Source organism: Heliangelus exortis, chromosome 1, assembly GCF_036169615.1.
Source record: "Heliangelus exortis chromosome 1, bHelExo1.hap1, whole genome shotgun sequence".
Lineage (NCBI taxonomy): Eukaryota > Metazoa > Chordata > Aves > Apodiformes > Trochilidae > Heliangelus > Heliangelus exortis.
Window position 1 is genome coordinate 146,387,728 of NC_092422.1, and position 27,679 is coordinate 146,415,406.

General features: G+C 38.3%; 1 protein-coding gene across 19 annotated transcripts in view; it reads left to right on the forward strand.

Annotated features, from left to right (window-relative positions):
- Positions 1-27,679, forward strand: part of TNRC6B (trinucleotide repeat containing adaptor 6B) — a 142,840-nt gene that overhangs the window by 22,671 nt on the left and 92,490 nt on the right. For 6 of the 19 annotated variants that reach the window (XM_071731444.1, XM_071731415.1, XM_071731666.1 and 3 more), the window contains one exon: positions 16,220-16,287. The exons of 12 other annotated variants lie outside the window; for them this stretch is intronic. In XM_071731444.1, the coding sequence (XP_071587545.1) occupies positions 16,220-16,287 (68 nt within the window). Of the gene's footprint in view, positions 1-6,021; positions 6,125-16,219; positions 16,288-27,679 lie in introns of those variants that run through there. One more of the 19 variants, XM_071731454.1, reaches the window with a different exon arrangement.

Genomic DNA, 27,679 nt, shown 5'->3' on the forward strand with positions numbered 1-27,679 from the left:
GAGTGGAAGGTCCTGAACATGAGAGTCAGGGCAATCCCAAGCACAGTTACAGGTTGGGTGGAGAATGGGTTGAGAACAGACCTGAATAAAAGGACTCAAAAGAGGGTGTCAGTTGATGAGGAGCTCCACATGAACTAGCAGTGTGCATCTGCAGCCCAGAATGCCAACTGAATTCTGGGCTGCATCAAAAGAAGCATGACCAGTAGGTCAAGGGAGCTGATGCTCCCCCTGTGTTCCACTCTTGAGGACCCTACCTGGAAGACTTTTAGAAAAATTTGGGATGTGCTTAATCAACATTAGCTAATATCATTAAACCTATGAGCTGCAGACTCAACTTCTGCAACGTTGAGAAGAACTTCAAGGGAGCTGCTAACATACAAAGTAATTGATGTCCTTCTTAAATATTTTTAGGAAATAAAATACTTGAAGATGATGTCTTCTGTAGACATCATTTATAGGCTCAAAGAAAAAAAATTCTAGTCAAAGCAAGAGAACAGTTATATTATGGTATTTTTGAGAACACAGAGTAAACTGAATGGGGTTCAAAAGGATCTCTGGTACTTAAAATAGCGGTATAAACATTCACCTAGAAAAACAGATGAAAAGTCTGACAAAAATAACTTCTTCAAAAAAAAAAAAAATTGTCCTCTGCCAGGAAGAGATTGAGAGGGATAAAAAAGGATCCTGACAAAGGGAAAAGAACTGGACTGTATTACCAAATTCTTACAAAATATCCTTCAGAAAAATTTATAGAAACACAGAATGGTTTGGGCTAGAAGAGACCTTAGAGGTCATCTAGTTCCAGTCCCCCTGCATGTGTAGGGACACCTCTACTAAACCAGGTTGCTCCAAGCCCCATCCAATCTGGACTTGAATGCTTCCAGGGAGGGGGCAGATGCAAGCTCCCTGAGCAGCCTGTGCCAGTGTCTCATCAGCCTCACAGTGAGGAATTTATTCTCAGTATCTAATCCAAATTTACCTCTTTACCTGCTGACCATGCTTCTTGTGATGCAGCAGTGATATACTTGGCATTCTGGGCTGCAGATGCACACTGCTAGTTCATGAGGAGCTTCTATCAACTGACACCTTCTCTAAGTCCTTTTATTCAGGTCTGTTCTCAACCCATTCTCCACCCAACCTGTAACTGTGCTTGGGATTGCCCTGACTCTTGTGTTCGGGACCTTCCGCTTGGCACTATTGAACTGCATGAGGCTGACATGAGCACACCTCTCCAGTCTGTCAGGGTCCTTCTGGATGGCCTCCCTTCCCTCCAGTGTGTCCACTGCACCACACAGCTTGGTGTTATCATCAAACTTGCTGATGATTCACTCAGTTCCACTGTCCATGCCACCAACAAAGATGTCAGACAGCACCTGTCCCAGTACTGACTCTTGAGCTGTGCCACTTGTCACTTGCCTCCATTTGGATGTCGGGACTCCGACCACTGCTCTTTGACTGCAGCCATCCAGCCAATTCCTCATCCACCAAGTGGTCCATCCATCAACTCCATATCTTTCCAGTTTAGGGACCAAGATGTCATTTGGAACAGTGCTGAATGCTTTGCACAAGTCTAGGTAGATGACTTCAGTTGCTCTCCCCTTGTCCATTGATGCTGAGACCCCGTCATAAAAAGCCACCAGATTTATCAGGCATGATTTGCCCTTGGTAAGCCATGTTGCTTGGCACCAGCTGTCTCCATGTTTTCTGTGTGCCTTAGCAGGGCCTTCAGGAGGATCTGCTCCGTAATCTCGATGGACATAGGTGAAACTGACTGGCCTGTATTTCTAGGTCTATCTGAATTCCCTTTTTGAAAATGAGAGTTGTTTTAATTTTCCATGCAGTGGGAACTTTATAAGACTGCCATGACTTTTCAAATATGTTAGAAGTCAACTTCGCAGCTTCATTTGCCAGCTCCCTCAGGAGCCACTGATGGATCTCATCAGGTCCAATGGACCTGTGTACCTTCAAGTTCTTCAGGTGGTCTTAAACCTGCTCTTCTCCTACAGTGGGGGGAATATCTCTCCTCCCAGTCCTTGCCTTTGCTTTCTGCAACTTTGGTGGTGTGGCCAGAGCCCTTGCCAGTGAAGAGTGTGGCAAAAGAAGTTGAGTATATTTTCCCTAATCTTCCTTTTATCACTGATGTATCTGTAGAAGATTTTCTTGTTACCTGTTGTGTCCTGCTCCGGGTTTAATTCTGTCTGAGCTTTAGCTTTCCTAATCTGATCCCTGGCTGCTCGGACAACTTCTTTGTACTCCTCCCAGGCTACCTGTCCTTGCATCCACCCTCTGTAGATTTTCTTTTAACATCTTAGTGTGTCCAGGAGCTCATTGTTCATTCATGCAGGTCTCCTGGATGTCGTGGCTGCCTTTCTTTGTTGAGACTCATTGCTCATGGGCTTGGAGTAGGTGGTCCTTGGATATTGACCAGCTTTCTTGGGCTGTTCTCCTCTCCAGGGCCTTATCCAATGCTACCCTAACAGGCAGATCTTGAAGAGGTCAAAGTCTGCTCAAGTCCACAGTTGTGAGCTTGCTGTGCACCCTCCTTGCTGCCTTAAGGATCCTGAGTTGCACCATTTTATGGTCACTGCATAAAGAAACTTAAGCTTGCCTGAGTAGTATTTCTATTTGATATGTTAAGTTTTATGTTTTTATGAACAAGCTTAAAGTTCAGAAGGAAGTGTTGTTAAGAGGGAGTGTTGCCAGTCAGAAGGCAACTTTCTTAAAAGCACAGGTGTTCCACTACATGCATTTATGGCTAAGTTGTGCTCTCTTTTTCATAATGGATGTTGCTTGATGCTGCCAGTAGTGCAGATGTTAGGCTGGTGCTTTCACTGAGTGGGATTTAGAATTATTATAGTACAAAGAAGATCCTAGTTGCATAATTAACACAGCATCCAAAACCTTGATGCCTACATCTCTGGGGCTTGTAATATTAAATGATACAGAACTGGGTTTCTTTTCAGATGGTACTAAATAATTTAAACCATTGAGGCTGAAGGTCTGTACAGTAATGAAATGAACAAAATGCTTTCTCACTGTAATAAAAAAAAGATGGTTTACAGTCTAGTGCTGGCCTGTTATGTTGTGCTTTCAGACATGATGTTTTTTCCCACAATGTGAATCCCTGTTACTCCTGAAAACTTTGGCTTGTTAAGAAGTATGAGGATGTGAACTTTAAGCTTCAGTGTACTTTTCTTGAGAATACCCAATAAGTCAGAGTAGGTTTCAGTTCACTTGTGTCGCTGCTTCTTCTCCCTCGTGTTCAGGAAAGTCAGGGAGTGGAGAGGGTATTCTGCCTAACCAAGACACTTACCTTATGCTTTTTCTGAAAGATAGCAGCTTAAAAACTGATCTGAGCCCAAAATAGCTTTTAACAACAGAAACCAATGTAATAATCATGCTGCTCTGCTAACTTCAGTATTTCTAGAGCCTGAAAATGTTACAACTCTCTTAAGGAGAGTAATTTCAAAACCAAAATATTTTTTTTTTAATGAAATCCATTAATCTCTCAGTAAAGAGTGAAATTACTATAAATGTTAAGTTAATAAAGTATCTGCCCTTTTAATGACATTAATAAAGCTTATAAAAGTGTTATGTCATGCTTCTGTTTTGAAGAGAAATTCATGTAGTCTGTTAGAGGGAACAGCAATTTTTGGGTTATTTTTTAGTTTTGAACTTGAACACTATAGTGAGCAAAGGAACCTGATAACACTTTCCTACAAAATGTTACACTCTTAGACCTTCCTACATGGGGAAAAAACCCCAAAAAACAGAACACCTTGTGAGTTTATAACTTCTGATTTAAAACATTCAGGGCATTGCAGCAAAGAGCTATAATTATGGTATGTGGTTAACCCCAGCTGGCAACTGAGCACCACACTGCCACTTGCTTATTGCCTTCCCCTCCCTCCTTCCCCCATCTGAGTTGGGGGGGTGAAATGAGAAGGGTAAAAGGGAAAAAAGTAATGGGTTGAGGTAAAACACATTAAAAGCAAAAGCAAAACAAGCAAACCCAAGCAAACCAACCCTAAAAGAAAAAAGCCCAAACTACAACAGTAAGGGGGGGAACTACAGAGATGGAAATCAAACCCAAGAAAAAATAAATGATGCAAAACAAAAACAGTTGCTTGCCACCAACTGATTGGTGCCCAGATTGTCCCTGAGATGTGAATGGTAGCCCCTCAACTTCTACACGCACACACACACACACACACACACACACACACACACACACACACACACACTCCCCCTCATCTCTTTTATTGCTAGTACTATTTCATGTGGTATGGAATATTCTTTTGGTCAGCTGTCCCAGCTGTGTCCCCTCCCAGCCTTCTTGCTGGTGGGGCAGTCTGAAGAGTAGAAAATACTACTAAGTAGAAATTTAACTCTCTGCTAGCCAAAACCAGTTCAGTATGTTGTCAGGATCTGCTGGCTTTATAAAACAGCTGTTATAAAAAAGGTAAAATTGTAGAGGACTTTGCAGAAGAGAACGTGGAATTGAACAGACAGTGCTACTTGAAGGATTTTAAAGGATGGCCAATGTGTGTGAACATTCATGATTAGGTGCAAGATTTTTCCCAGCAAGATATGTTACTCATTTGAAACCCACATATCAAATAGTGAATAGTACTCTCTCTGTACTCTAATCTCCTAATACCTTGAAATGGTTTTGAAGTGGATTTGAAGCATAGAAGAGAAGGTTAATGCAATATTGTATTTTCTTTCTCCTGGAAAATACCATCATCTGCCAAATTGACTTTGAGAGCTGTGAATACTGTCATCATACAGTCATTTGATCCAGCCTTTTCGTATGTACAGTTCATGTGGAGGAAATGTAATGGCATGGAAAGTCATTGCAGTGGTCAAGTGTGTATCTCTGGTTTCTAAAGGAAAAAATGCTTCAGTCTTAAGTAAAATTCAGTTTAAATTCACCTTTGCTGTTCTTTCAGGGGTTTATTCTTTTTCATGTTTTCTTGGTTTTTTCTCAGCCAATGGCATCTTTTCTTCACTTGATTACAGAAGTTTATAATCCTTAGCAGAACTGACAAAAAGAAAATATTTCCTTAGAAAAATCAAAAAGCAGTTCTGCATTTGAGAGCTAACATCGTATAATCCCACTAGAAACAGTCGAGAATGTTTGCTCTGCCACCAAAATGGCTCATGTTATCCAGGGTACACAGTTTGAGGGGTTTTTACTTTTTAGAATGTTGCCTTTTGATCTCTCTTAATTCAGTACTGTCTTATGGAGTTGTTGGCAGTGGTTTTAGTCCATGTCAGAATGACAGACTAGAGTTAATCAGCCATTTAAAATAAAATCTTGTAGATGCAGAAATATTGAATGTCTTCGATCTTAATTCTTTTCTTTCAGACTGATAGGATGGGTATTTGAAGCAAAATTTGAGACACAGGAAAAGCTTACTTTACCCTCCAAATATTTTGTAGGCTGGTTAGTTTGGCTAAATAACTGAAAGGTGTAAAACTCACTGGTCTTGTTAACTTCACACATTTTTATGACCCTACAAGGACAATTTTGTTTTCAGTTAGTGACCTACATGGGCATGAACTTGTTTCAGTTCCTCAAAATTTTTTCTTCTCATCGGGTGTGCAACAAGTGGATATGGGTTTTGTGGGTAAGACCTTTCATTCTTGACAGTAAAACCAATATGATGGTCATCATCATTACAGTGGATAAGAAACTGTTTGGACAACTAAGGACATTTGAACTCTGCCAAAAGGCACTGTGCAGTATCAGTTTCCCTAAGGGCAAAAGCAACTGTAAAAGCATGTCAGCATTTCCTGTCACTGGTTTAAGGTGTGTTCACAGAGGCATTTGGGTAGTAGACAAGATAGTGTATTACGGAGAATGTCAACATAGTTGTCTACAGGTGCAGTAAGCCTGTGTGGAATTAGGGTTGCTAAAGGATATAACAAGTACTCTGGAATCATATTGGTAGGTTTCAACAGGTGTACTGTGTTACCATGTGTGATTCCTAGAGAAATAACTTATTCCTGTGGTGTGTGTGTTTTTGTTTGATGGAAAATTTTATTTTATGTGAGCAGGAAAAGCCCAGGTTCTGCCCCAAAGACAAGAGGATGTATTAATGGTTTGGTGGTCTGTCAGGTATCTAGCAATCTTTAATAATGTGGAGAAATTTTGAAAAATTATATAAGCAAGCATTGTTGTCAGTGGCTCCCTTGTGACTAAAATTAGTTTGGTTTTACATTCTGGTCACTGGAGAAACTGGGATGTAGCTGTACACTTGGAGTGTGAATAGCCTGTATTTCTCCTTCTTGAGAGTGGTCCAACGTGGATACCTAAGACAGGCTTAAAGCAGTGTTTACACTTGTAACAAGTTGCTCTTAGTCTCTGGCTGTTTGTTGCTCAGGAGCTTTCTGAGCCACTGTCAGTTTCTGTGTGTTTCCAATACACACAATAGATTTCTGTGAACACAGAAACAAAAGTAGTTCTTTTTCTTCCTTGTCCATCTGGTCAGGTCTTCAGGCAGAATAATTTCAGGACCTCTTTGTGTGTGCACTGGCTTTATGTCACTTTCAGTCAGTACTTTTTAGTACAGCTGAAAACAGTGTGGTAGTGAAGGTAATTGAAAGTGTAATGTTAAAGTCTAATTTAGTTTTCAGTAATTCTGATTATCATCTACTTTCTTGAGTCATTAAAATATTTTTTTTTGTTGTTTCTGTCTATCTTTACATGACATTGCATCATCCAGCTTTCCAAATCTAAATGGAAGAGAGGAGTTAATATTTTCTCTCTTCTCTGTTAGGGTGGTTAACAGTATATGTACTAAAATAACAGCCACTTAACTGATGTCAGCTTAAACTGCTATCACTTGTTTATGTGTGTCTGCACCATAAATAGTGAATTAACTGTAAAATGAGTTGACTAAATAGAGTCACTGGTCTGTGTACGTGTGGCTGTTAAAAGTAGTGGTAGAAGATGCACTGCTCAAGGGCTTTTGGGGTGTTTTTTTTCCGTATATGGAAAGTGTAAAAAAATTGGTTACAGAAGCGTAAAAGATATTTTTCCGAGTTGCAGAAGTCAGCAAGAATTCATGACTTGTGAAACGTTAGTGATCTTTAGGTGAAGAATAATACAGAAAGTTGAAAAGATGGAAATTGTGTCTTACCAAATTCAGATTTTTCTGAGATCATACTATGCATGTACAGAACACACTAAGAAATGGATAGAGGGCATCACCAGCTGTGTGATGCAGGAAAAGGAGAGCACTTTTGCTTACGTGCATACTGTATGCATTTTGTGTCTGAGATTGCTGAACTGTTATTCAGATCTGCTTTGGCAGCTTCAAAGTTAAGTTTTCAAGTAGCATTTCCAGATATCCTGCCATACCATAACAAGCGTGACCTAAATGTTTGTTTTTGGTGATTGAAGGTGTTATTGGTGAAAGTGTCTTGCTACAAACATCTAGGTGTAGTTCAAATTGCCTTCATATTAAGTTAAATAAATATATGTATGTGAGTTGTTGTATTTGAAGCAGTTTATAGCTAAGCAATGTATCTTAAAAAAAAAAAATCTATTTTTTTTAAATTATGTAAACTTCCTTTTCTATGTGGTATGATTTGTGCTGGGATTCTGACCACTTTAGCTTTTCCACTGGTGGTTGTTTAGGTGAAACATTATCTCCAGGATAGCAGAACTCCATCATGCATAAGGGTTACTTGGGAAGACAAACACCATCATTGCTAATGTCCCCCTGTTCCTCCTGTAGCTTTACCTGGTGAACTTGATATTACATAGTGTGGAATATCCCTTTGGCCAGTTGGGGTCATCTGTCTCAGCTGTGTACCCTCCTAGCTTCTTGTGCACCCCCAGCCTACTGCTTGGTGGGGTGGTGTGGGAAGCAGAAAAGGCCTTGACTGTGTCTAAGCCCTGCTCAGCAGTAAACAAAACATCCCTGTATTATCAACTCTGTTTTCAGCACAAATCCAAAACCTAGGAGCTACTATGAAGAAAATTAACTCTATCCCAGCCAAAACCAGCACAAACTTAAATTTATATTCTGAGTTACATAAATTCTGTATTCTTAATGATTACTGAAGATGTCATTAGTAATCTGCCTACCTGTTCTTTAAGGATGATACACATTTTAGTGATGTGTTTGCATATCATAGAATCATAGAATTGGCTGGGTTGGAAGGGACCTCAGAGATCATCAAGTCCAACCCTTGATCCACTACCGCTGCAGTTCCCAGCCCATGGCACTGAGTGCCACATCCAGTCTCTTTTTAAATATCTCCAGGGACGGAGAATCCACCACTTCCCGGGGCAGCCCATTCCAATGCTTGATCACCCTCTCCATAAAGAAATTCTTTCTAATATCCAACCTAAACCTTCCCCGGCACAATTTGAGACCGTGCCCTCTTGTCTTGCTGAGAGTTGCCTGGGAAAAGAGACCAACCCCACCTGGCTACACCCTCCTTTCAGGGAGTTGTAGAGAGTGATGAGGTCTCCCCTGAGCCTCCTCTTCTCCAGGCTGAACAGCCCCAGCTCCCTCAGCCTCTCCTCATAGGATCTGTGCTGGAGTCCCTTCACCAGCCTGGTTGCCCTCCTTTGGACCTGCTCTAGGACCTCGATATCCTTCCTAAACTGAGGGGCCCAGAACTGTACACAGTACTCGAGGTGTGGCCTCACCAGCACTGAGTACAGGGACAATATATATATATATGTATATATATAGCTAATGTTGTAATATTTCATCGAGGCTGCATATACCAAACATAGGTATTAGATTAGTGCTTTTTAAAAGTAATTTTATGTGGTTGAAGTGTATTAACATACAAAATTATTAGTAGGGAGTACTGAATACGGTGATTTAGCAGTAGGATTACATTAGTAAGTTTTCACTTCTCTTTTTACTAACAGGAAAACCAGTTAGGACTGCACGGTGGTAATACCACACCACATTTCACTCTAGATGATTAGAAAATCCCAAGAAAATAGTGAGTAGGATAGGAGGTGGTTTATATTTTGTGCTATTATTTTTTATAGATTGAGATGGCTCTTTGGCAAAATTGAGAGGAAAAAGATGGTAAAAAGACCTATTCAAAAAATAGGTTCAAACAAAAATTTAGTAACACCGCGATGCTATACAATACCACAAAATCCTGAAACCAGATATTCAGAACTTTTTCACGCATATTTGCTCTCTTAAGACTTTCACATTTGTAGTTTAGGAAAATGCTTTGCTTTTTCTCATTTTGGGAGATATTTTTTTAAAATTCCTTAAATTTAAATCACTATTTCTAACGTGTGTGGTTGTTGTTGGGTTTTTTAAATTTTTTTCATGTCAAGTCCCATTAATACTTAATCATACATTTTTGGACTAATTTTGCTAACCAGTTTGTGCTATTCTGTGCATGATATGAGATGATAATTTTACGTGAATTTATTCCAAAGAAGATTATTAACAAGTTTGCAGCTAAATTGCATTGATTTTTATTAAGAGAAGTTAAATAAAAAATTTAATTAATCTCTTTCTAATGAGTAAAATATTTTCCAATGCATTTTGTTCAAAGTGCTCTTAACAAAACTAGGTGGAGAGGTAACTCAGCCTTCCTTTCCCTTGCAGTAGTCATTGCATTTCTTTTAAACCTCAAATTGTCACTGAAATTTCTAAGAAGTTCTTGTAACTGCTTGGTACTTACAGGGTTTCCACCACTGCTGGCAGTAGTGAGTAGTGGCTGATTACTTGATTAGGATGTGCAATTCTACTTAAAGCAAAGTATTAGTGATACAAAAGAAATTCTGATGACCTGTTCACAGTAACTGCTCTTGCTGATGGCAATTGGGAAGGTAAACTGGTGGTAAAGCAGTGGTTGGGACAAAACATCAAATTTATCTGTCCTTAACTGGGCCTGCAGGAGGTGGTGTTAAAATTAACAAATAATGTAAAGCATTGGAAATAAATTGCCACAACCAGTAGAAAGCAGGACTTACCAGAGTCTAGTTGTATGCTAGATCAGGTTTTCAGGTTTTGTTTGCTTGTGATGCTAGCAAATGATAAAAACATGAGAGTCTTCATCTCCTGTTCACGCAGGTGAACTACTTACTATAGAACAGAATACATTACAGCTGTGAAAAGGAACTCTGGAATGAGTGGGCAAAAGTAGTGATAGTAGTTCTTTAAAGAGGTTGCTTTAGTGTGTTTCTGTAACTGGTGAAGAGAGAAAGGCAAAACACTTTAGTAGCTTTTCATAGTAAGTATCAGATTTGTTAGAAGTGTCCATCTTCTATTTTCCCAAGAAAATGTTTGATTTCTCTTACTCTCAGTTCAGTTTTGGGGGGCTGGGATATCTAATGAATGTGTTGAATCTAATAAGAAAATGTGCTTTCTGAGATCAGTCTTCAGGGAAGATGAGGCTTTTGCCATTGAAACTTTCTGACCCTTCAGAGTGTGGCTGAATTTATCTAGGAACTGCAGATTAGCTTTACGCATTAATCCATTAAGTTCTCATGGAAAATATTTTTAGAAAGAACAGTATGAAACTAGTAATTGGCGTTTGCACTTCTGGAAAAAAAACAGCAGTTGTTTATTATGTCTAAGCTCTTCCTGGTATATTTAATTTTATAAAACCCTAAGTACTGAGTATCTAATTGTGAGTAGCTTTTTTGACTTACATAAAATAATTTGTCTTATATGTTTTAGAACACTTCATGTATAAACTCTTTGTCAAAATTTGGATATTCATAGTTGTCTGGATTTTTAAGGAAAAAAAAAAAAAAGCGTTGAAATAATAAAATATGGAGTTCAACAATTTGCAGCTCCTTGTTTTAAAAAGGGCAAGTTTGCTATTGACTTCCCCCCCTGCTGTGTTAAGTTCTATTTCTGGTTCCTCCTTCCAGCTGCCAGAATCTTGAAGCCTTCTCCATTGCTTGCCAGGAGAAACAGGTGTGGAGGGCACTTCCTTTGATTCCTCCTCTTGGAGTCAATGGCTCCCTCTGCAGTCCTTTTAAAAGAAACTAAAGTGTCTTAGATCCTCTGCCATTTCACCTTTTCTTTTTTCCTCTGGAGAAATACCATAGGTATTAGATTTTTGTCATACCTCCACCTGCACTCTTTTTTCTACATTTTCAGGACAGCTGCATTTCCTTTTTATGGCTTGTAGTCAAGGCAGACTAAAGACTTAGAACACACCTTTTTAGAATGCTTATGGTTAACCACATCTGGTCTATTTCTCTGTGGTCAGTATGGCTGAAACTTAGTAGGACTCTGGACTTCAGCTTCCTTAAAAAGAAGACTGAAATTATTTTGGACACACTATAGTAATTTTATTGAGGAGAAACTGAGACCTATGCAGAAGAAACATGCATAGAAATTTTATAAGAATTGCGGAGAAGAAAAAGGAAAATATTTTTCAGCTGTCTGCTATGTGTTATTCCTCTCTTCAGTTCATCCTCAGGTATTTAATCTAAGATTTAAAATATGATGTTCTCATCCCTTTTGCAGTGGTATGCTGCTATTGTCATTGAGAAAACAAGACCTAGATACTTTAATTTTTAAGTACTCTTTTTGAAAATTACTTTAATGAATAGAAAACTAGATCTAAGAACTAATTTTATGAAAATGTAAAAATAACCACGGAAATTTACTGGGGCAATTTGCTCAAAAACTGTTTTCAAAAGGCTCTTTGTCAGATACCTCTCTCAATTAAGATGAGCTACACGGTAAATCAATTTTTAATATTAAATGTCAGAGAAAGTTGGAAATAGATACTACTTTATAAGTTTATTCTGTGCTCTTCAGAACACTAAATAGACTGCATAGCATTTTGTACCAAAAAAAAACCTAAATTAAAACCTGAAAAATTTAAAGTGAAAAAATACAGATTACTGGTCGGGGAAATATTTAGTATATGTAGACAAGCAAAAGAATATTAGAGGTTCTGCAAAATGCAAAAATGGCTGCACTGAACTGTGGGTCGAGCTTATATAAGTTCTCTTGTCACTTTTTAAAAATTATCTCAGGTCAAAACCACAAGAGCTTGTATTGCTATTGTTTGTAATCCTCTAATAAAAAAGCAAATCTTCATACATATAGATATATAAAATATAAAATCCTCAAGACTTGTGAAATTTGTTTCTGCAGTTTGTTTGTACTACAGCTAATGTTTTGTCTGCTTAATAGTATATTTTCCAAGTAGTTGTATATCATCTTATGTTGGGTTTTGGGGTTTTTTTTATTTATATTGTGGTAGCAAAGGGTTGATGTACATTACAACACTCTCAAACTGTGCTTCTTTTTTTGTGTGTATGCCTCAGTTATGTCATCTTTCATTGACCAAGGTCTGCAGCCCAAATACTGGGTTTTATTTGTATAAAATTTTCTCTCTGCCTAAGACTTCTCTTTGTTCTGAGCCCTCACATCTGGGAGTGTGGTGGAGGGGTTTTTAAGTCTTCACTGTCTGTACTCATAGACTGTATTCTAAAAGAGAGCATACTATGGTTTTGCTACAGTCATTTCCATATTTCTTTTTCTATCACCATTTGACATAGTTTAGTTTCTCTTGGTTGTTTGTCTTGTTTTGTTTTGGTTTATTGTATAAATTCCTAAGATATATTTCTTGTCCTTTCCACATTGAGGTACAGGTTCTTGCTGGGTTTGAAACTTCATAGGGGTTTTTCTTAAACTGAATCTGTTCTTGTGATAATGGGATTGCTGGGAAATTGAGGTTGGAGGAGGTCTTGCAAGCTCTCTGGTCTTACCTCCTGCTCAAAGCTGGGTCAGCAGTGAGGTCAGGCCAGGTTATGAGGGATTTTATCCAATCTGGCCTTGAAAATATCAAGGTAAGGGGACTACAGAACTTCTGTGTGCTATCTGTTCAAGTGGTTGTCCTCCTGGTGAAGATTTGTCATCCTATATCCAGTCTGGGCTTCTCTTGTTTCAACTTACGCTCCTTCTTCTGTCACAGTGCACCACCGACTTGCTCACCTCTTGTAGGTACAGAGAAGCTGCTCTTAGGTCTCCCCAAGGCCATCTCCCCTCCGGGCTGAACAAGCACAGCTCCCTCAGCCTCTCTTCACAGAGCATCTCTCCTCGGGCTTCCTGAGCATCCTGGTGGCCTACATCCAAATTAAGGATGTATTTCTTGTATCGTTGCCCCCAAAATGAAGTGTGTTAGATCATATCTAGAATAATAAGCACTGAGTAGAGGCAGTAATTGATTCCCCCACCTGCTGGCAAGGCTTTTCTTAAAGCCTGGGATACTGTTGACCTTTCCTGCCTGGGCACACTGCTGGTTCAGGATTAACTTGCTTATCTGCCTAAACCTTTTCCACAGAACTGCTCCCGGTCAGTCTCCAGCCTGTATCATTGCCATGGCCTCTCAGGTGCAGGGCTTTTTGTTTGTTCTGTCTGAATTCATAAAGTTCCTTGTAAGTCCATTCCTCTTAGCCTGTCTAGGTCATCTGGCCCTACCCATCCCTTCAACTCATTGGTGAAGTTATTTACTGGGCATGTCTGAGGGTAGACCTGTGCAGCACCCCACTTGATACCAACCTCCACGTAGTGTGCAACACAGTGCTCAGCATTGGCTGAGCTTGACCAGCCAACTGTTTCCTACCTAGTTGTTAATTCTAAAAAGAAATTTGAGTTCACCAGTACTCAATTTCTCAAAGTTCCCATGTCATAATTTACTGTCTTGATGCAGTTTAGTGTTACCTTTTTTGTCAGTGAAAACCTACCAACTGATCTTAACGTGGTGCACTGAACATTATCCATGTGTTTAAGTGTTTTCCCACTCAGGGACTAGTTTTCTTGGTGAACTTGTCATGAGAAACTTTGTCATTGCTATTCTCTAAGTTACAAGAATCCTAGCTCTTTCTTTTTTTAGTGCTGATATAATCATACCTTATTTTCTTCCATTTTTAAATAATTCATATTTTGGTCGTTTCAGATACTTCTGTCTGAAGCAGAGCAAGCTGAATAACATTTCTTAAAGTAGATGTGGTTTTCTTAGTTGCTTTGAAACGGGTTGTGCCTAGACCTACAATCTCCTTGTCTCTAGTTCAGGTGTTCTGTTGTTCTTAATTATTTGCCTGCTTCTCTTTCAAATGGTAATTTTGGTGTGCATTTTGATGCAGATGGTAATATGTCTGGAACCACTTTGTCCCTAGCATTCTTTGTATAAAATTCTTATTAAAGCAACAGTTTTATTAGCAGTACTTCAGAAATTGCCTTGTCCTGGTGGTGGTCTACTAAATGTGCCAGTTATCATTTAAATTTCTTTATAATCTAATAAAATAATTTCCTGTTCCTTTATAAGTTTTTGTTAGTTTTAAAATAATTCTCTTTTTATTCTTCAGTTTTTATGATCTCTTTATTTCTACAGGGTCATTACATTGAATTCTTACTTTTTATGTATGTGTGTCTTGTTAGTTTAGCACTATATGCTGTATGGAGTGCTGCTTTACTCCCAAATGCTGTATTTCATCTGTCTTCCCAGTACTGGTCACAAACTGTTCCCTTGATTGCCATTCCTGTGAATTGTGTTTGTCTCATACCAGCAATAGGCTAAAATACTCCCTTATTTCACATCGTGTAGGAGTAACTGCTAAATATTTACCCTTACTCACAGAACCATGCTGTTTTGCTACGTGGCCACAAATGCAAAGCTATTTTACCAGTTGTCACTTATGTTTTAATATCTGCAACAACAGAATTAGTGAAACGAGTACCTTTCTCTGTAGCCTACTCATTTTTTGAGTTGGGATACCAGTGCTCTCATGAATCAGATATGGACTGAGGTATAGGTGGACAGAAATCCAAGTAATTTACAAAATGCTACATTTTCTTGCTCTCAAGCATTGCTTTTAAATGAAAACACTGTTTTGACTGTGGGTTGCATAGGTAGATGTACACAAATGCAAAATTACCTTACACATATTTGATTGACTGTCTTCTGGATGTCATTACCACCTTACAGTTCATCAGTTTCTCAGTTCATTTGTGGTTTTGCTCTAGGCTGTGTCTGTGCAGACAATAACATAATTTATGTTATCCTTGTTAGATGTCAATATTTAGATGTGTTTTTGTGAGTATTTTTGACCTGTCATCAAGATCAAGATACAGATGCCTAAACTTGACTCTTCTGGGGGGGGTGTGGGCTTGGGGCACAAGGGCAACTGGTTTGTGGATTTTGATTTGTTGGTTGTTTTTTTTTTCCCTCTTTCAAAGGCTGATATGTTATGTTTACTGACTGAACAGTGCTTCTCTCCTCTTTGCAGTTTAATGTAGTGGATTGTGAATTTGTGTGTGATTATGATTTAGTTTCTGTTGTATGGCTTATTGGGTATTGCAGTGTGGCCTGTTTGCTGGCTTCACATGAAGTAGAGCATTGCTAATTGTATGTCTGCATGTTTATATAAAATACTAAGTGCATGTATTGGATTTTTTTTAAGAGAACATTTTGCTACTTCTGCAAAAAAGTCTGGCCAAATGAAGCAATTAAATGATGAGTGCCTAAATTAATTAATGATCACATATCATGTGATTCTGGCCAAAGAAATTTCAGAAAATGTATGCTAAAACTGTATTTTAAAAGCAAACAATTAAACAGAAAACTTCCTTACTGCCCTTGGAATCTTGTAACATGTGAGCCAAAGGAAATGCCTACCTTATGTTGTCATTGGAACAGCATCTATTTGAAGTTCCCTTAGGCCTCTTTTTTACCCTGCTAACTAAGCTATGCATGTGCAGTGAAAGTCTCGTTTTCATATAAAAGTTATTTTTCACAAGAAATACTCTGTTCTCACAGCAGTTTCGTTTTGTGGTTAATAAGTTTCTTTGAAAATTCTTATTTTTCTCCAGAGGTGTTGATAAAAATACCTTTTTAAAATTTATATGTAAGGAAGAAGTGGTAGAAGCCATACTTACTCAGAATGGCAAAGGAAGTCCTTAACAGAGTAAAGCATAGAACCTAGATGCCCAGACTGATAGTCTTCTGCTTTAGCCATTAAATCATTATTTTTCCCTTGTAGGATTTCCTGAAAATTGTGCTATAAAACGATACCATAGTGATGGCTTGGAGACATGCATATGTTGCTAAGAAACTACATGATCTGTTCTGGACCAGCCACTGTGATAAAGTGGCTGTCTTAAGTTGTTGCGCATGGAAAAGGGCCACTTTAGGTGATGTGCATTTTGCTCCACCAATTTCTGACCTGCAATGCTTGCCTTTGCAGATGGAACATGAGGATTTTGTAATGGAGGGGCATGGCAAGACTCCACCTCCTGGTGAAGAAAACAAACAGTGAGTCACACGTTTATTTAAAAAGGGCCTTACCATAGTAAATGGTGTGAAGCACTCTTGTTTACATGTGCTGGGAGCACTGGTGGTTCGTTTGGTGCTCGCCCTTTTGGTTCTTTAAATATCCCCATATCGAATAGTTGATGGTGGCTGAAAAAAAAACCATACCAAAAGCAGGATGTTGACTTGCTTTAAATTAAAAAGAATAGAAATAAACATTGCCGTTTCAGAAAGTAAATCAGAAGTTGTTGTAAAAGGGATAGATATTCTGGAAGCTTGGTGCTGAGGCAGTGAATTTGTGCATGAGTTTTTATACAGCTTTTCACTCAAATAATGTGTAATATGATAGAACCAGGGCCTTCCTTTTGATGTGCATATGATAATTGGTCCTCTTTAATATACAAGCCTTACTTCTTTACAGTGCATTTTAATAAAGGAACAGAAATCATAAACAAAATGCTCTTTCAAGGATGAACAATTTTAAGATGCTGGTACACGGTGCCTTTGGGAAATAAACTTAACCAGAGATGAGAATGACAGATTTCCATTAGCATGTAGTAAATGTTTTTTTCATATGATCTCAAACCAAAATCTGGTTGAGTTTGTTTTCTGGGTATTTGTTCAGATGGAAAGAACAGAGCCTTGTGCTAGAAATATTATGGTGATGGTCGTTCTCTGTATTCTTTTCCTTAGTTAATGCAATGGTATTTCAATCTTGGTATCAAAATTAAGTTTTTTCCTGACCTGCCTTTTGGAGCAAGCAAGTAGATGGTCTTGGAGAAATCAAGACAATTAGGCATATTCTTCCTATGCCTAATTGGATGTCACCTCATGAGATGGAGGAAGTTCTCCTTGAGCAGCAGCACACTTGTTGCTGAAAGACTGGGATTTGATTTGGGTTGAAGTTGGTCTTTTGGATAAGATAGCAGCTGTAAGTCCAGTGCCTTTGAGACAGTGAGAAACCATTTCTGAGGTAGCCAAGATGAGTTCAGGGAAGTTGCAGTGCTGAACATGCACATTCTTTCCACCATGGAAGTGAGCCAAACTTCTCAAAGTAATTGCTTGCTATTTTTTTGTATTCAGGCTGCCCAACTTACTATGATACCAAGAGATACAAAGGTTATTGAAGCAGAAACTTTCAAAAAGTTCCAGAGGAAAAATCAGTGCAGAAATAAAAAGCAGGGGATATATTTCTGCTACTCTGTATTGTTTCTTTAGATATCTGTTAATATAATGAAACGTGACTGTAGTGAATAATGTGAGGGATGTTGTATTGGATTTATCATAGCCTTGTGTTTGCTATCTTACCTTAGGTGCAGGTGGAAGCTAGGATTACTTTACAGCTGACCTGATTTCTAATTAGAGCTCTTCAAATGTTGTACAGCATTCTCTCTCTCTCTCTTCTCCAAAACTGTGGTTCTTGGAAAGAGAATACAAGATTAGTGATAGGCAGGATTTGTAATTTTTTAACTAAAAAATTTTTGTTCGAGTGGCATTTGGGATATTGATATACAGATTCTGCTTGTATCGATTAGTTCTAATATTGTTCTTAATAATATTTTGATAAAAGTCTGGACTTGCAATTTTAGTAATGCAACTGAGAGAGGAAGGTGCTTTTTTTGTGCCACTGTAGCATAATGGCAGCAAAATTCTGTTGTGGGTATTGCTATTGAATTTAAATCAAATCAAATATTTTCTTACCCACAGTATCAGATTTTCAACTACCTAACAAATTGTCTGCTCTTGCTATAAGTGGCATTGAGCTGGCACGTGAGATAAATGCTAATCACACAAAGGATCAGTAATTTGTATTCTTAAATGACTGCATTGGTTTAAAACCTTTTGCTGGAGATCTTGAAAGAAAAAAATCTGAAATTCCCGCTTTGTGTTATTGCTTACTTGCTTTTTAGGGATTAGTTGGACATCCTGGAGTGTTTGTGGTGAAAGGCCAAAGAGAGGGACTGGAGTATCAGACACAGGAGGAGAAGCTGTGAGCTGGGACTGTTTAACCTTGAGATGAGAAGACCTGGGGCAGGGTGTTATCCATGTATATAGGGACCTGAGGAGGGGACTAAGGCAGACTGAGCCAAACTCTTCCCAGTGGTGGCTGGTGAAGAGGCAATAGGCATAAACTGAAATACAGGAAACTCCACTCAAAGATAAGGAAAAAACCAAAACAAAACTTTTTAATTTTATTTTACTGTGAAATTCAGACAGATCTTTGGAACAGATTGCCTGTAAAGGTTGTGCTTTCTTCATCCTTTTAAGGTACTCAAAAGCCAGCTGGACACAGCCCTAAGCAGCCTGCTGTAGTTAACCATATTTTCAGCAAAGAAGTAGGATTGAAAAACTCAGAATCTACAATGATTCTGTGATTCTCTGTACCTATGTTTACCCTTGTCCTGGATGTTTTGAAATGAAATTGGAGCCTGCTAGTGAAAAGTAGATCATAATTTTGAAAGTAGTCAGATGTTTGCTACAGAAATAACTGAAGTAGCAGAACATACTTCCTTCCCTTTCCAGCTGTTCATCAGACTCCCTAGATTTCATTGCCTCTATAGCTGTGTGGATGGGATTTTTTTTGTTTTTTTGAGTGCTTCTGATTTGCTTTCCTGACAAGTCGCCCCTGTTAATTTAATTGCCTTTCACAGGCACTCTGATCTGGGTAGCTCTGTACTGACATGGTACAGGAAGTATTCAGAAGATGTGGTTGCAGCAACTGACCCGTGAGGGAGGTAGGTCATATCAGAGTGCAGGAACAGTCCTCAAGTCTGCAACCTCCGAGGCAAGCTCAGCAATTTCTTAATATTTAACTGCATTGTAAGAGAGTCAAAGTGTGAGTTGGCAATGGAAGAAGAGAAATAAAACAATATTTCTGAGAAACTTTCAGTGAAAGCAGTAGTTCTTACCTAGCCACAGTTTCACGTGAAGTTTCCTTTGCTAAAGAACATCTTCATGATGGATTACAAGGAGCCAACATCCATGTATGATTTCTGGCACTTCATTTCTGAATTGCAACAAAGTATTTCAACTTAGTTTGACTCAGGGATAAAAACTTGGAATTGTAAGAGAACCTTCTAGTACTTCTGCTTCAGTCTTGAAAACCTCATTTGTTTTACTGGACAGTTCTTTCCATCAGACATAGTGTAGTAAAATTGCAACATTTTAAGTTAGGGGGTTTTTTTGATTGAACTGTAGACGATACCTGAGAACTGCTGTCTGCTGGTATCTTGTCACTTTGTGGGGTGGAATCACTGTGTTAGGCTGTATACAAGGTCTAAAGAAATCTTAAACTGATCTTCCACTACGTAAATATAAATTCAGTTGAAGCTAATTATGAAGAAACATTACCCATTCAAAATCCATAGCATGAATGAAACATGGAATAGGCATGCTTGTCTCAGTTTCTGTGAAAGACTTGCACTTCGTATGCGGTGCCTGTGTCACAAAATTGTCGTGGTTGTGCAGCAGTGAGGTCTGCAACTTCCTCTAAAATCCACACTTCAAAAGAAGTATGTGGATTATTGGAGGTAATAATGGCTGTCTTGCTCCATGCTTCTGCTCCAGCAGAGGACCAATGGGCTCCCTTAGAAATTGTTACTTCTCAGTTTTTCAGTACTCTGTAAATTCCTCCATCCTCTCAGATTTCTAGTATGTAGTATAGCTGGTTTTGTTACACTGGGCCACATTATTTTATGTCACTAATATGTTTGCTAAGAATCCCCTTTTCCTCCCTTCAAAGGAAGAAGTTAGGAGAAAGAGCAGTATCATTATGTTTAATTACAGATGGACATTCTATTTGAGGCATTCTCTCAAGTTTTCATCCATTATGAAGCGGATGACCTGAATTGCCATGCTTAAGGAGTAAATACTATCATCTTACAAAATACATTTTACATGGTTGTAGCTTCTTGCTGCCTGCTCAATTGTAACAAGGCTTTTACGTTTTCACTCACTGCTAAAGCAAAGATTGACAGGCAGCTGTGATCCAGAAACATCTTTCCAAAACAGTCAGGATTTCTGTTGATGAGCAGAGGAGATTCTGTTTGTGCATTTTTTTTTGGGGTAGCAAAAAAATATTCTGCTTAAGTCCTTGAACTGAGATTCTGCTCCTAGTTCTAGCAGTATAAGTCCGCAACTCTGCCTGTGCTAATAAGTTATCACCTGTTGTCACCAGCAGAAACTTATGCACCTTTATCTATTAGTGAAAGGGATTGTGTAATGAAAAACTACTCATTTTTATAAGAAAAATGTAAATGGTTTACCATTCCAGATTTACACATAGGGAAGTCTGTTTGACAGTAGCTATTTGGATAAAAAGTGAGCTGAGTTCATACTCGTATTTACTAGCAAGGTAAGCCAAGCTATTACTGCTGTGTGAAGTAACTCATCTACCTGTTCCCCACCTGCTGTTTTGTAGTAATGAGGGAGAAAACTCTTCAACTGTCTTGGCAATTTGTACATCTGGAGGTGGTTCATATTGTAATAAAGATAACAAAACAAGCTAGTTTCCATAATTTTGCAAAGTGTTATTGGTTAAACCTACCAGCTGGTCTTTTTCCTGGCTTGATAGTTTAATGTATCGATTCTGAGGCAAAGAGTTTTCAATGACACCCTCTAAAACTGCAGTTATGCCAGGAAGAGATTGCAACCAGTGAGGATCACAAAATCATTGTTTTAGATTTTATAATGTTCTCTTACATTATTTCTTGACATTTGAGCAGGAATATTCAATATCTTCCTAGATTTGTGTGACACTACAGTTAAAAGACAGCAGAAGCTGCAATTATCTAAGCTGCAAACAGGAAATCATAGACTAATAAAATAATTGATGTTGGAAGGGACTTTTGAAAGTCATCTTGTTCAGTCCCTCAAAGGAGGGCCAGATTTGAAGGTGAGATCTAATTCCTAAGTTGTGTCGGACTGCTCAGAATTGCTTTCTGGGCAATCTTTTACAATGTTTGATTACCCTCATGATGATAAAATGTCCTAATATTCAGAGAATTCCCTAATATTCAGTAAGAATTTTCCTTATTACCGTTTCTGTCTGTTGCCTTTCATTTTCCAGTGTGCACATCTTAAAATCTGACTCAGTGTTCATTAAAATTTCTATGTTTGCTTACATAGGAGAATTATCTTCCCTCAGCTTACTTTTTAACTGAGTCATTTTAAAACTAAGCGAAACAAGCTCAATCAGCCTTTCCTTGTACTTAAATAAGGGAGCCAGCTCACAGGCCAGTCTGCTTTCAGCAGCCTTTGTACACTGGGTGCACTTGTAACAGTCACTGCTACAGTGGCATTGAGCAAGCAATTTTACTCTTTTATATTGTTGCTGAAAACTGTAAAAAAGGCTACAGTGGCATGAAGATGTCTCCTGTGGTTCCTGGGAATGCCTGACATTATTATTATAAAGTACTGTAGTATCCTTTTGAAGGGGTTTCTTTAATGTTAAAATCCCATGAAGGACCCCAGCCATAGCTTCTGTCCCTGTAGCATGATGTCTTATGTTCTTATAAAATTTAAAGGAACAAGTCAGTTAGATGCTTACATAACTGGAGTGTTGTTTGATGTTTTAAGAATATTCCATATTACAGGAGTTATTGAGTACCATTGCACCTTTTTAATTTACTGACAGTATCAACCTCATCAGATGGCTTTTTTCAGGAGATTCATGCTGTGTTTTTCAAAGTAGCCTCTGAATCCCAGTTCAGATTATCAACTCAAATTCAGGGTTGAACCTGGGTATCACCCCAAATTCTGTTGAAATTCAAGGCAAGTTACGTCTTCCCTTGAACACATCAGCAGTTATGTTCAGAAGTAAAGACATAGCTGATTTTTCATTGCTGGGTGTTCTAAATGTGTGTAGAGTAAGCAGCTCATTGGAGAAGTGTCCCTCAAAATTGAAGTCCTGTATCCAACATCCTAGCAAGCCATGACAGAGACGTGTGGTGTGTCTGCAGCAACTGTACCAGACATTTCTGACACAGGGTATTGCAGCTCTGTTAATGTGTAAGAATACATTTCTGTTCCAATGATAATTGATGTGACCTCTGGTACTGGCATCTATGTAAGAGAGTTTTAGCTTTTGAACATGTTTTTTTGTTTTGCATCCTTGGAGATTTGAAAGAGTATTTGAGAGAACGAAACCATTAGACTAAATTTTAAGATGGAAACTGGTCCAGCTAAGATTTAAGGAATATTTTTTTCATTTTCATATTGTAAAAGTCTCTTTACTCACCGGAGTGGAGTAAGTGGCAGGACATTTTGCATTTGAAGACATATGTACCTGTGTATAGAAGGGGGCCTGAGTCACAAGGAAAAGAATTTCCCTTTGTTGTGCAATTGAGGTGAGACAGCAGTGAATTATGTATCTGTAGAAGCAGCTGTGTTTTAGCCACAAGACTGGTAAGTCAGTAATGTTGCAAAAGCTGGCTTGCACCTTTTACATTACTTCTGAACAATGTAGCCAAAAATGTGCAGTTTATTCTTAAAACTATTGCACTTTAAAAAGCCACAACGTTCCGTCATCTTCTATATTTTATCATTTTAATATTCTTATTCTGCAATTTATGTACCAAGGAAAACTCCAGTCTGAGCATTCTAAGAAAAAATAATTTATAATTAGAAATTCATTTCTGCAAGTTAGTCTTGAAAATATTTTCAACTGATATCTCATGGCTTATAAGATTTCCCATTTCACCACCTTGGTGATTTTTTTTCCCTTTAATTCATAAATTAGGAGGTAATAAAGCTTACAGCACTGTACGTTTTATTTTGTCATGAACAGCTACAGGGCTTTCTATGTGCCTCAGCTATTACACCACTTGTACTGCTATTTAGAAAGTATTCTCTCAGAATAAGGAAAAACAGAAGCCAGATGACTGTGGAGGAGAAAATGAAGCTATGGGAGATCACACAGAAAAATGTAAACTTTGGAAGTTAAGTTGCCACTTACTATCTCAATATGTGTAAGTTACAGTGCTGCTGAATACTGAAAGAAAAGATTTGTGGACAGTGTACATTCTAAGTGTGAATAGTTTGATATTTCTTTTCTTTATAATTTTATCGTGCTTTATTCCAGATGTCTTGTGGTAAGAACAGGCTGGTTTGTTTGGGTTCTTCTCTGCCTGCCTGCCAACCAGCCACCCCCACCCCCCATCCGACCAAGATCTGTGTTTGTCCTGCACAGGAAGAGCACAAAGCCTGCTTACGAATTTGCAGTCTCATCTGATCAAGAGACTTCTTTACATTTTTTTGTCTTTCCAAAACAAAAGTATGTTTTCCATTCCAGCTTGCTTGATTCATAAATACAAAGTTGCAAAATACCCAGAGTAGGTGGTGTCCCATATTATCCTTGATACCACGGGTTTCTCTAGTCATTAGAGTTAGTAGCATTAGTGATTGCTACCAGAAAAGCAGGGTATTCTAATTTACTGCTGCCCTGAAGAGCTTCTTGTACTTTGAAGGGGAGACCATTTGCATAGTGACCAAATTCTAAAATCCCAAAGCCTCTTTATTTCAGATACTGCCACCCATCTCCTTCCACCTGCCCTCTTGTCCCTTTCCAGGAAGCAGTCTATCTACTGTACACTGTTGACATCTCAGGTTCATTGTCCAGTAAATCTTTTTTTTAAGTCTGGTTCAGTAGTGGCTGTTTCCCCTCCCTCTCCAATGTTACCACTTTCTCAGGATCTTCCCTAAGATTTATCATTTATATGGGCAGATGGAAATTTTGTCTCTTCTCAGCTTTTCATTGCTCTTTAGAGAGGGCAGCCATTGGATGACAGCTTACATAGGAATGAGGTAACAGACTAAGGAAAATAATTTAAGAGCTATTAATAGTTTTGAATCTTGTCAAAATGAGTATTTTGTCTATATCCTTAATGTAAAAATAGATTTTCGTTTAGACACATTTCTGTGCTATCTGCACCATCTAAGTTTCATACATCTTGCTTTGCTAAAGGATTTGTCATTTGGACTGTTGGCACGAGTCACTAGCATTATAAACATGTATGAATTGCAGTCCTAAAACCTACTTCTTTTCCTTTTGCATCTAGTTTAAGTTGCTTGCTGCTTTTTTTCCATGGTTGGTGCTCTCCAAAGAATAAATATTCCTCAAGTCTTTGGGGTTTTTGTGTGTACACCCAGAAGAATGGTTGAACCTTCCTCTCAAGATGACGAGTGGAAGGGAAAAATGTCTGCTAGTTGTATGTTATGGTAGAGTTCGTGCTCTCTTGTTGTTTTTTTTGTCCAGAAAATAGAAATTCTGGTGACTATCCACCGTGGCTTAGAGATTCCAGAAGGTAAATGATAAAAAAGATAAATGATCTTGGAAGTCCAAGAAGTGGGTACTAAGTTGCAGGTTCCATCTAGACCCTTCAAGGCGAGACCATTATTGGTTAAAGAAGAAGAGGGAAGGAGAGAGAGAAAAAAAAAGCCACACAAAAAAACCACCAAAACAAAAACAAAAACCCAACAACAACCAAGCTCTTTATTCAGTGTAAAAGATTTTATTTACTTTGTATGACTAAAAACACTGAGCTCTGTGGTCAGCATGGGATGAATTAAAAACTTGTTTACAGAGATATTTTGGAGCTCTTCAGTTGCACTGCTCCTCTGGCATCTGTAATCTGGAAAGCTGGTATGGGTTATTTTACTCCTACCTATGTAGATTGAATTTTCTGAACTCTTTGCCCGTTATCAAAATTTATGATATTTGGGGGTCATGGTGTTTTTAGGTTAGTGCAAGCATTTGAATATTTGTGACAGCTACAGCTTGTAGAATTTTCTGCGTGGATAGCTAGCTGTTCCTTTCCTGACATTTCAGACTGAAGGGCTGTACATGAGGGCAAATTACTTGGGCAAGATGTTCAAGTCAAATCACTTGGAAAGATCAGTTTACAGACTTTTGCTGCAATAAATAGTGCTTTTATTAGAAAAATGTGTCAAATTAGGGAAATCCTCTCTTACAGTAATCCACTGAATATGCATTCCTTTTGTATTCTGCTTTTACTTTGGGGTTTTGTTTTTTTATTTAACTTAGCATATTATGGTTCCTTTAATGAGAACAAAGAAAAATGGGTTGGTGCCAGCTCCAACCAAGATGCCAGAAATTCCTTTGCTTAGAGGTTTCCGGGCCAGTGATTGAATTCTCCATACTAAAACTAAGGGCAAGTTAGAACCATTTGTAGAGAGGTACTGATCTGTCTCACCAGAAATAAATAATAAAGTAAAAAATAACTGTGGAAAAATATTTAAATACTTAAGTGAAGTATAGCTTCCTTGTAGGTGGGGGAAAGGGGCAAGAAGATTAGACTAGAATAGGGCCAAGTCTTTCAGTCCAGAAATCTTCCTTGTTTTTTGTGAGACCTCCAATAAGTATTTTTAAGAAAGCTGCTTTGCGTGAGCAAACTAAACCAAAGTGTTTGTTATGGTCAGAATATACTGAGTTTCAGTAGAAGTATGTCTAAAGGCTCCATGTAAAGAAGGAGTTCTGTTGTGATAAACTGTGACAAAGTTTTTCATTCAGTATTCCAACCTGGACAGCTGAAAATGTTTGCTGCTATTTTAAAATGTTTAAAGCTTCAAGGCTTAAACAGGGGGAAGGAATACCAACAAGATTATTACTGCTTTTGACATGCATAGTAACAGCTATTGTTGATGGAAGGTCAGTTGAATCAATCATCTAACTGGCACGGTAATTTATGTGCTATAAATAACAATGAGAAAGCAACTGGTTGCTTGTATATATGCATGGGGTGATATTTTATACAATTTCCCTGAACATGTATTTATTTTAAAGCGTTTTGTCTTTTCACTGGCATAGATAGAACTGCCTAAAACAGATGCACTTTTTATATTTCATTGACATTTTGGCAGTATATCGGATTTTACAAACTGAAGAGAGAAACCTCTTAGGGTTGGATTACAGTATCCAACATCAAGAAGCTTCTGAGATGATAATAATGAGCAAGTTAATCATATTCTAAAAATACTAATTTCTAGAAGTTCCCTTGCATGTTATGCTACTGAAAAGTACTTGTTCAATCTGCAAAGATATGACCATAAAACCTCATTCAACATTTACCAGGAGGACATGATGGAATGGAAGATGCTGTTTGGGGTGTATTCTTTCAGTTTTTAGAGAAGTTAAGTCTCATGCAGTTGCTTTCCATGTCTGTATCTTTCCCAAGTAAGTTTGGAGTCTCTCGTTGAGCTTTGGTCAACTGAGGTAGAGAAGTAAGAAATTATAATACAGTTGTAATTACCAATAGGTTAATTACCAGGATCTGCCTGGGGGAGGAACCAAAATTAATTTCCCTACCAAAAGAAGGGCTTCAGTACAAAACAAAATACTATCTGTTCAGATTATGTCTGTTCACTGTTAATCATCATGTGTGTTTTGGGATTAGCTGCAGCATATGCTATTTTTTTACTAGGTACTGAAAGAGGTGAAAAACATAAGCTGTGTGAAGAGATCTGCATAGGGCTCAATATACTGGTTAAGCCTTGGCATCGAAAGGAGAACTGGCTGTGCAGGAAGCCGCGATTAGTGCAGTAAAGCAGAGGTTCCGTGATGTGTTATGGAGATTTCAGAAGGAAATGAGCTTTCAGTTCCATTGTTCATGGAACAACTTTGTTAAAAGGCGGCTAGAAAGCTTAGTCTTTCCCCAGTTTGAAAAGGGCATTTGAGGAGATTGAAAAAGTGGAGGCATGGTGATGGATTATTTATAGGCTGAACAGCTAGGGAAAGTATTGTGGCAGAATAAGGAAAAACTATGTGGAAAAGTGGGTGTTTGCAAAGTTTGGTGAATTAAATTTTCCTTCTGGATTGTTATCTATCTGTTAGCCCTTCATTAATATTTAGGGTCAGAACTTTGGCTTGGCCTCGAAGTCATGTATAGTTCTTAAATTTCATATGCTGTGGAGTGTTGAGGTCTTGCATTTTTTGTCCCTGCCAAGATATGAACAACACCTGAGCTCTAGTATGTCTCTGAAGCACTGTTACAATTTAAGTTTTGAATAATAATGATGGTTTGCTCCATTCCCGAATTGTATTGATAGGTGCCTTTGTGTAAGGGATGCAAAAGCTGTTGTAACCCTTTCAGAAACCGAGCAAGCTTTGCCTTTGTCAGACACTTTTCGTCATGGTCTTTTTGTCTGAAGAAAGAATTTACATTACACTTTTGGTTACTATAGCTAACTGCCCCTCCTCCCCCCTCTGTTTTCACGATTCTGCAGCATCAAGTGTCTCAGTAAATGAGAAAGAGGAGAGAACTCCAAAACGAACTAGTTTTCCTTAGGAATGAGTACTGTCCTTGAAGAATGCTTGAATACTTTAAAGTTTTGCACTCCTGCAGAAGAAGAGGTCATCCCGCTTCACAGTGGCTTATGT